The following is a 10,834-nucleotide window of genomic DNA, read 5'->3' on the forward strand; positions in this document are numbered from 1 at the left end:
CCTAATGTTTATTTTTCAATGCTGATATATTTGAAGTAATGTAGGAAAGAATGAGAATAATAGTAAGTAAAGAAAACTATAAAAATAAATTACACATATCAGAAGAAGGAAACTTCAAGATAACTTTTGGGTCATCTGTACAGCGGTAAAGATTAGGAGACTTATTTACAAGGATATTCGTCTGATGATAGTTTCTGTGTAGCTGTATGAACTGTCATTTGTCATCCCTCTTCATGCACTTAAGGATGAGTAAATAAAAAACCATCAATCTCTGGTTTGTTAACCTCCTCAGCTGTTCATTTTAACGTCTTCATTTTTCCTGTGCCAGAAATTGATTTCGTACTACTTTCTCTTTCAGGTGCCTGAAGAGATGGAAGTATTCACCATCAGCTTGTTCAATGCTACTGGTGGAGCCAGGCTGGGCAATATAACAAGTGCAATTTTGCAAATTACAAGGAATGATGATCCTATTTATTTTTCAGGTTAGATGTTATTGATTCTAAATGTAGGATACACGTACTACCCCAGACGGACTTTATTGAGAAACTCAAACTTTCACTGAGAAAGCCTGATCTCAGTGGAGCTGGTATAATATGTTCATGGGTTTGTTGTGTTGAATTTTTCTTTCTTTCCTTCAGAAACTTCCCTTCTTTTATTTGAGTATTCTCTTTGTTGATCCTGGTATTGGCTAGGTGGCTACATACAACTTGTACCTGCAAGTATTTCCATGACTTTACTGTACAAGCCTTTTGTTTCACTGAGGAGGATCCCCTTGGAAGGATTAAATAAATAGGCCACATGCAAGGGGCTTGAACTCAGGGAGATCTGTTGTATTTTCAGAACCTCTGACAGTGAATGTTGAAGAAGGGAGTGTTGCAAACTTTACAGTCGTGAGGAATGGATCTGCTGATGTGGCTGTTGCTGTCCACTACGTTACCGTTAATGGAGAAGCCACAGCTGAAGAGGGAGACTTTGTTCCCACTGGAAAGAGCAGTGTCATTTTGTTCAGTGTTGGAGAAAGAGAGCAGAACTTATCTGTGTATATTAACGATGATGATATCCCTGAAACTGATGAAACGTTTTATATCTTCCTTTTGAATTCTACAGGTAAGAGTAATGATTTGATGTATGTTTAGTAACTCTCCTTTTTTTCCTGCATTTTTTACCGGCTTGGTTTTATCATAAAGCAATATATAAATGCCAGGTATTATACTAACAGGGTATACTTCAACATTTCTGTACAGTTACTGCACACAGTGTGCTTGGCTTTTCATCTTCAATTGTTTAACTGGAAACGAAAATGAAATGACACAGCTGAAACCTTTTCTGCAAAAACAAATGGAGTGCAAGTCTCTTTTCAAATGTAAATGCTCCCAATTAGAAGGGATTTTGACTTGACTACAGAAACACAAGGCTAAAGAATGTTACTACTGCAACAGTCTCAGGGAAAGGGATTCTTTGAGATTTTTTGTCATGCTCCAGTGTGTAATACACAACTGCCTGTTTTTTGTAAAAACAAACAGAACTGCCTTATTTTAGACAAAAACCGTGTAAATTTCTCTTTCTCATGTTTGTAGTAATGCAGTGTATTCATACCTGTTTTTCAGTCTGACATTAGTTCTACAAGACTTAATCTACAGAAAAAATGTGTCAGAAATTACCCAGTAATACCACCAGTAACGAATGGGTTTATTATCTTAGAAATAATACTGTCTTTTTTTTTAAAAAAAACAACAAACCATCAGAGTTATCATTTAGCAGGAAATAATGCAAAATTATTCAGCACATTCCTATTTTTGAAATAGACACCTTCTGGAATAAATAGTCACAGCTGTGTAATACTGATAAGAAAATACAAGTGAAATGCAAGAAACATGTAAATTTCCTGGGTTCTACCTGCTTAATAAAGACCTTCCCCACCCGTAGCCCTGCTAAATCTCAAGGTATAGTGGGACAGTAATTTACAATTGTGGTAGCAAATGTTAGTAATTTACTGTCCTTCAGGTGTTATTCTGTAACTAAGAGGTAATAACAGGATGTGAGTTCACTGCAATGCAAATCAAAACTGGGTTAATAATCCGTCAAAATGACTGCTAAGATTTGAGGAGCCCTAGTTTAATAAAACGAAGGAGAACTGTCGTGATTAACCATCAGGATATACCTTCTCATTAGATTGTGTAATAGGTTCACAAAGTAAGAGATCTAACAGGGATGAGGAAATACAAAATTAGATTTCTTCATTTAGACTAACTGTCTTGGGCCTCATCACAGTCGATAATGAACTTTCACAGTGAGACTGAGAGTCGTTCGGGTCACACGGAAGTGGACACTGTGGCTAGTCTGTGAATTGCTCGTGTTGGTCTCACACTGTAACCACAGCTAGAGAACTATAGGGGAATTTTTAGCAAGTATTTGGCATAAGGTAGTATAAGGGTATATAGTAGCTTATTTGTTTCCTGAAGTCAACTGGAATTCACTCTGGAACCCAGGTCTCTTACAGAGCATCAACCTTATGGAATGGATTGGATGAAGCCATGCTTCTCCCTTCTTAAATCTCTTTAGTGACTTTCTTTGGGATCTGTTGGTATTTTCTCTTAGCACTCTACTGAGAACTTATGATGGCTTTCCTCTTGGCATACTGGGACTGCAAGAATGGGTGGTTGTAGGCTCCCTTTGCATCTAAAAGAAGGATCACATTATCGTGCAGCCTCTTGAGAATCACTAAGAATGCAGAATATATGCACTCCTGAAAGCAAAAGAATTTACTTTCTGTGATCTGTTGCATAAATTGGTCTTGTTCGCTACATACCTGTTGTGCCCCAGGGAAAATGCAGATAGAAATACAGAAAATACAGGTAGAAAAGGTGAAGTTAAAGCAGTAAACATGTTGCTTACTTTGGAACAAAAGGTGATATAACGCTTTTACACAGGGTGAAAAATAGGATGAGGTGGAAACTTGATGTACATCTGTGGACATAGGAAGGGTGTTAGAGTGTCCCTACAGTGCTAACACACTCAGAAATCCTCCTAGCGTCCCCTCTACTTAACAGGTCTTATATCCCTTCCTTTCAGATTGGCTGTGATAAGGGGATGGGCAAACTCTTAGACCTTGTTCTTAGCTTGCATTTTGTTTAAGTGTAATATTTCTATTCTGGGTCTAAAGGAGAGCTGGGGTCTCTGAATACATCTTTTTATTTTGACTTGAGCGATTGGCCAAAAATGAAATACTACCTCTTTTAAAATCCTTTCTTCTCAGAATCACATCGTCTCTGGTCGTGTCGCTCCGTATTTTTTTCCTGCAAATCTTATGCATGAGGTGCTACTAAAGTATTTTTACTATGATTTAACTGTTACTGAATATCTCAAATATTGGTTTTCCCTGATCTTTTTATCATTGTTCATTACTTTGTATATAAGTAGTTGGTGCGAGAAGGAAACACTTTCTGTTTTAGAGTTAGCTCAAATTCTGATGCCAGTTTGGATAAAAATAATCACCCTCTTTTTAGGAGATACTGTTATCTTTAAGGCTGGAGTGGCTACAGTTATTATTGAAGCAAATGATGATCCTAATGGAATTTTCTCCTTGGAACCTTTAGAGAAGCCAGTGGAGGAAGGCAAAAGTAATGATTTTTTGTAAGTAATTCTTGTACTCTTTTGAACTGATATGTGTGGTACAGTATGGATAGTAGCTTGATCTAATCCCATACAAGTTTGTATTGATAAAAATTTATTAAAGAAAAATAACTTTATCAAATTTTGCATTAAATTATTTGTGGACATATTGAAGACATCAGGCCTTGAAGCAGATACTTAGGATTGTGAATTATGTGTTTGTGCTTGTGTTACACATCTGAAAAGGAAAATCCTTGAGAAAAGAGGATATTAAGTATATTGTGTGTTTAGTTTTGTTATGCTGCTCTTTAGTTGGTCTTTGAGTTTTTTTTCGTCCTTTATAATCTTATTTGCAGGATATTTTTTTTTATTTGATGGTGTTAAGAATGATGATTTGAACTAAACCTATATATACAGAAGCATTATGGAAACACATGATACCAAGATCACCAGCATTTGAGGACTTCGCTCAGTTCTCATTGATGAAATATATTTACTAGGGAGCTGTCTCTCCCATACTCTGGCTGGTTTGGCCATTTAACAAAATTATCAGAGTAGCATTAACCTGACCACTGAGCACAGCTATGGCAGCACTGAGCTTTCGAGGTACTAATTGGAGTTACTGCAGCAGTGCTACACAGGTGGGATAGAGCACCCTAGTTAAGGGCAAAAAAGAAAAACCTTTGGAAGCAGAAATGGTGTGATTCTGTGCCTAGACTAGTTTTGCTGAAGTAATTTTTCAGCCTGATATAATCTCTTTTTAATGGCATTTTATTTCACAGTGCAAACAGAAGCACGCTTGTACTGTGTACTTCAGCTTTTATTTATAATGCCTTTTGGAAATTGGTGAAATTATGTTGCCAGTTTGCTACTCAAAAAATAAATTCTTATTTTCATTTATTACATTCTTAGTTTGCAATTACCACAGATTTCTGAAGGACAAAGAGCATAGACAAATTTAATACCAATGTAAGAAAGAGTTTAAGCGCTAAAGGGAGAAACATTTGTGGTTCAATGTGGATGATTCTCTTTCTTGTCTAAGGGTGGCCAGGTTTATAAACTTTCAATGTTAGCTTGCCGATCTATTATACATCCATATTAGTAATTTACATAACAGAAGTACAAGACAAAGTGATGTTTAGTTTAAGAGTGCTACTTTGCTTAGACCTGCATTGGTTACTGTTTTTTCCTAAGGTGCCTGTACTATACCTGGGAGTAGAATTATCCTGTGAAATTGCAGGCCTTCAAAGAGGATTGTGTTATTGTTCAGAGTAATTTAGAATGTTGTATATTATTTTTCACAGTAAGGAAGATTAGTGTAACCGTGTTTTCTCTTGCTGGTGAATACTGATGCACGGCTACTGGGTTGTTCACTCTTTCTGTATCACTGACCAGGGTTTTGAGACACAGAGGACACTTTGGCAACGTCTCGTTGACCTGGCAGCTGTTTGATAATGGCTCTGCGCTGGGGCCAGGAGAGGAATTCTATGAAACTTACGGGACTGTGCTCTTCATGGATGGAGAAGGATCAAAGCCAATAACACTCCATGCTATTTCGGACAGAATTCCTGAATTCAATGAATTTTACATTTTAAAGTTGGTAAATGCTTCAGGTATTGTCTTCCATATCACCATTCCCTTCATATCTGGTAAAATATGATTATGTTTAATCAATCAAAAAGAAACCAACCCTGGAAAGAGCTTTGCCTTGAATCATGTCTTGGTAGCCTATACTTTTCTGGTAAGGTTTTAGGTTTTAGGTTTTATTTTTCAAGTAATCTTAATTTAGGTATATGAATGCAGTTATTGAGTTGTTAAATTACTGTTATACACATTTTGGTGATCTGACCTTTAAAAAGGATGCTTTTTGGTGATCTCAGAGATAGAGATCTGCATGTAGTTGAAGACAAAATACACCTATTAAAGACTATGCATGTCTACCATATTGGAGGTTGGTTAGTTTGTTTGCGTTTTTCTAAAGGAGGTAAAATACTTACAGTTGCCACTTCATAGGACTTAAATTACAACCGCTACACGTCTGCTACTGAAAGAGCCCAAAATCTCTGGACTCATTACACCTCAGTACTATTTATGATTTTCTGTGCCCACATACAACTGAAAATACGTGTTGGCCTTTCCTGTTGGCAAAATCCATATGCATGTACAGAAAACTTCCTACTTATAATGGATAGATCACCGCACACTTTGAACATGGAGGCTCTGCATTCACATCATGCTCTTCATATCTTGGATTCTCACTGTGCAGAAATAGGTGACATGACCGGACTTGGTAGCAGTTTCAATACACAGCTGGTTACTGATTTTGCAAGGAACCTGCTTCTGTTTCAGAGGCAATGGGCCAAATTTTGCTGTTCCATATTCGTATGAATCTTGGAGTAATATGAGAGCTGAATTTGGCTGCATGTTTATTAAAGGAATCAAAGGTACCCTATCTCATTGACTAATTCAGAAAAATTGATGCTAATCTTGTTTTAGCTGAAAGGCAAAGGTGCTGTAAAGAAGATTTAACCCTTTTTTAAAAACATATTTTAATAAAAAAATAGTTTTAAGTACTTACTGACTTCTTTTGGACTGTATTGTTTGAAACTGACCATTAACCTCTGCTCTGACTTCCATCACACAGGTGGGTCTCCTGGTCCTGGTGGTCAGTTGTCTGAAACAAACCTTGCTGTAACAGTGATGATCCCGTTCAACGACGACCCTTTTGGAGTCTTTGTTATAGATCCAGAAAGCCAGGACAGAGAGATCGTGGAAGATGTTCTCTCTGAAGATGATCTCTCCTACATTACAGACTTCACCATTTGGAGACAACAGGGGACCTTTGGTGTTGTGCGGTTAGGTTGGGAGATACTGACTAGTGCATTCCAAGCTGGACTGCCAACAATGGTAGACTTCTTGTTGCTGGGATCGTTTCCAAATGCAGTACAATCCCAGCCTCACATGAGGCGCCATCACAGTGGAACGGATGCTTTGTATTTCAGTGGAAAAGAGGATGCATTTGGGATTATTGGTCCGGAATACCCATACAATGGAAATACTGCAGTAACCAATTTTACATTTTCAGCGTGGTTAATCCCAGGCATCGGTACAGATGGTTACATAGTTGAAAAGGATGATGAAAATGGGACCTTATATTACGGAGTGAAAATCCAAACAAATGATTCTCATGTTTCTGTAGTGCTTCATTATACAGCATTAGGATCCAACGTGACATATATGGCTAAAGCAACAGTCCTGAAATATCTGGATGAAAATACTTGGCTTCACCTTCTGATTACGCTGGATGAAAGTATAATTGAATTTTACATGGACGGAGTTCCAGTTCTGGGAGGAATGAAGAGCCTTAAAGGAGAAGCAATCGCTAATGGTGAGCCAGTAGCCTGTATTATTTTTCTCTGTTTGTAAGGTTCTGAAATGTATGAAAAGCTTCTTGACAGATGTATACCAGATACTGAAATAAGTGTATCTGATTAGTTAATTGAAAAGAACTGGTAGAAAATTCTGAGGATTTTCAAAAAAACATACGGAAGTCAGAGCTGTGAAAATTCAAAAAAAATCTGAGCTGTAACAGAGCTTGGATTGTAATAATTTGGAAAGAAATTAATAATTTATGATTATATTTATCTTTGTAAGCTTATTATGTATACATAACTCATACATGTTTGCACTTAATAATTTCCATGATATTTGCAGCCCCATAGCTGTGAAAGGACTATTTTCCTCTCAGTTTCTGTAAGAAAATGAAATAACTGTTTTGTTTCCTGTTGTGTATTATATTACAACTAAGCCAATATCTTGTAAGCAATAGGGTTTTTCAGGGTGTAGATTTATTTGAGTATGCATTTACATGGTATATTAAAATTGTGCCTATAGGTTTAATAGTGTTCCAAGAGGCGTTAGGATGTGTATTTAAGTTTATCTAATTCAATAGTCCTACATGTGGTTTTAGTCATAGGTCATTATGGACACTCACTCTGAACTGTGTGTATGGCAGTGACCAGAGAAGTATTAGAACATGCATGGAATTATTCCTTTATAAAGTCAAGTATTATGTGGTTTGAATAACTGTATTATATATACCTTGTATATATTATATACCTTGTATTCTTCTGCCATTTTCCACTCTTCCATGTGCATTTTTTTCCTGGGAGATCATCTTGTTTCCTTTCTTCCACCTGTCTTCAGTGTCACGTGTTTTCTTTGGTAGGGATAGGCAGTGAAGGATTATCAAAATCTTGAATACAGTCTCCATTTCTGTAATCAAAGAAGAATTTAAAAAGATACATTAATGTTAAATTAATATACATCTACATGCATGTATGTACACAAGCATGCAGTGAGAGTACAGAGAAGACTTCATTAATTGTATAATGTAGTATTTTATTTCTCTCTGTAAACTTTCAATGGTTGAAGTCTGAGAGATAAATTTGCCCTCTGTAACTAAGTAGTGCCTCTGCAGTTAATAATTTCCATCAGACTTGCAGTACTGATGAGAGGATTTTTTTCCCCTCAATTTCTAAAACAAAGATTTGTAGAATGCCATAATGCAATAACGTTTTTGTTGCTCGAAGGAGGCATATGCTCTGTCTGCAGATACTACAAGTATAAGGTAAGGTTTCAATGTCCCTGCATTTAATGTTGGATACTACACTGTGGTGAGCACAGTTTTTGTCACCGTCCTCCACTTTGTGTCCTGCATTGCCAGTGGTTGATCGTCCCTAGAGCTGACATTCAGCATGACATGTATGCCTGTACATTCAAGAGCGCAGTTTATTCCAGAACCATAAAATAGATGGAAAGAAGAGAGATCTCTGTGTTTTAGCACAAGAGGACTGAATATGAGCTACCAGCTTAACGTATTTGGGAAAAGGGCAGCTGTGATCCGATGATTTGCTGAGTAGGATAATTGTTTAGAGACAGAGAAATATTAATACTTGTTGTAAAAAGCATTTGGAATTCAGTGTACACACCTGAAGTCCACATTCCCAGAGGTGAAAAGCATGTCCAGAAGGGCTAAAGCAGTGATGATGGGTGTCACCGGGTTGTGTCCACTGTCCTAGCAGAGAGAGACCAAATGGGGTTTGTTCAGCAAAACAGAAGTTGAGGGGTTGCAGCTGTGCTCTGCAAAGCTCTCTCTGAAGGAAAGGGAGAGGTTTCCATGTCTCATAAAAATAAGGGATGGTGACAGCGTGCTTGTAGAAATAGTAGGGTGAAATCCTCAACAGTCTGGAGTGAATTGTTCAAACTGTGATGATTTACTTTTAGTGCTGAGATGAGGCTTGAGGGACCTCCTAATTTTGCGTTTCAAGATCAGTATGATTCCTAATCTAGTGATAATAAACAGTTCACCAATGACTTTTAACAAGTACAGCTGTTCAGTTGCAGATTTATTACTTTGAAGAAATACAGTAACATAAGGAAAACTGTAATTTCTTTCTCAGGTCCAGGAATAGTGAGGATTGGAGCAGGAATTAATGGCAGCAGTAGGTACACAGGGCTAATGCAGGATGTGAGGCTTTATGAGCGCAAATTGACACGAGCGGAGATCTACGAACTCCATGCGACTCCTGCAAAAAGCGATGTCCACCCTGTCTCCGGGTATTTGGAGTACCGGCAAGGAGAGACCAATAAATCGTTCATTGTGTCTGCAAAGGATGACAAAGAGGAGGAAGGAGAGGAGCTGTTCATCCTAAAGCTCGTTTCTGTGCGCGGCGGAGCTCGAATCTCACAAGAAAATACCACGGCACGATTAAGAATACAGAAAAGTGATAATGCTAATGGCTTATTTGGCTTCACTGGAGCATGCATTCCTGAGGTAAGGCCGTCGTAAGGAAAATTATAGGTGAAGTTTTGGACACGAAACAGTTAATGGCAAGACCAGTTGACCTGCACAAGGCCTTAATTTCACATTGTTAGTGTTTGAGTTTAGCAAAGCTTTCCTGGAATTTGGAAATGTGTAAGATCTGATAATACAGCCTCAGCCCCGCTGCCGTTTGCAACATAATTTTTAAAAATTCCCCAAAATTTTGTTAAGAAAACTAATTTTATGACGTATAGTGAAGACTGAAGCTCACATTTTTCTAGAACATTTTTTCATTTACTTCTGTCACATCTGAGACTGGGTTAGCAGTGAAAATATAACATTTAATTTTCTTATTTTTGGAGAAGGGATTCTTAACAAAGATTTTTCTTTTACTTTTCTGTGTTACAAATAATTTTACTAAAGTTTGTGCAATGACAAGGTGTGGTGTATTTTCCACAACCATTTGCTGCCATAAGATATAAATTGCGTATCTTTGGTGTGAATTCCGTTGATATTAGCTGTGAGTTGTTTTTTTATTTAAATTAAATAGTTCTTCAGTGGTAGCGGCCATATATGCAATATACAAACTTGCTACTTTTTTTTGAGGACTGAAATAAGCATAATTAAATTTTACTTCTTTAATCAATTATGAGGGAGAAAGACATGGTACCTGTTTCTACCGGTAATGAATTATTTTGGGAAAAAAATTTCAGAATACTTTCCAATTTGGGAGCTCTCATGACCTTTTAATTACAGGGCTTGTGGTATGTTTGACAGTCACCATCTTGCCTGAGCAATGCTGGTTTCCAACTCGGTTCAGTTTGCTTGCTGTGTGCCTGCCATATGCTGCGATAACAGATTCCTTCAGTTTCAAATGCCACCGATAATGCTGTGATGCCACAGATCAGCAACCAACCATGAAGCGAAATTAAAAATTTATGTGGCATGTTAATTGTTTTGCACTTATCTTGTGTCCATTTCACCAGGGAAGTATTAGGGCTCTCAGTGGCGATGCAGATGCGCAGCGTTGTCTCACCAGTAGTTTAATTGCTTTATGTGCATATCTGCCTGGTAGGCAGCTGGAGGCACATGTGGTTTCTGCACTGTGTTATACAGCAGCTCTGAAATTTATCTCATGCATACAGCTCTTTAGCCTTTCTGGCAGTTTTCAAACAAAATTGTTTTCTCATTTACTTATTTGATGATAATTTTCTAAAATATATGATCACTGTAAATGCCTACTTTGTTCCAAATACATGAAATTGCTGTTGCTGATGTCATATTCTCTGCAGACGAAACTGTAGAGGACTGTAGCACAGAAAAGTTTTCAAAGTTTTTCCAGAATGATGACAGTATAGTTAAATTGTAATGTGTTTGTTTTTTCCATAGTTAGGGAAA

At 37.3% G+C, this 10,834-nt stretch overlaps 1 protein-coding gene across 1 annotated transcript in view; it reads left to right on the top strand.

Moving 5' to 3' along the window:
• The window catches only part of GPR98 (G protein-coupled receptor 98), a gene marked incomplete at its 3' end in the record, with an annotated part of 94,021 nt that overhangs the window by 41,069 nt on the left and 42,118 nt on the right, over positions 1–10,834 (top strand). The window contains exons 16-21 of the mRNA XM_010182956.1: positions 359–482; positions 841–1,107; positions 3,507–3,633; positions 5,008–5,225; positions 6,257–7,000; positions 9,075–9,448. Of these exons, the coding sequence (XP_010181258.1) occupies positions 359–482; positions 841–1,107; positions 3,507–3,633; positions 5,008–5,225; positions 6,257–7,000; positions 9,075–9,448 (1,854 nt within the window). The remainder of the gene's footprint in view (positions 1–358; positions 483–840; positions 1,108–3,506; positions 3,634–5,007; positions 5,226–6,256; positions 7,001–9,074; positions 9,449–10,834) is intronic.

The sequence above is a fragment of the Mesitornis unicolor genome, unplaced genomic scaffold (genome assembly GCF_000695765.1).
Source record: "Mesitornis unicolor isolate BGI_N332 unplaced genomic scaffold, ASM69576v1 scaffold29564, whole genome shotgun sequence".
In the NCBI taxonomy this organism is placed as follows: Eukaryota; Metazoa; Chordata; class Aves; order Mesitornithiformes; family Mesitornithidae; genus Mesitornis; species Mesitornis unicolor.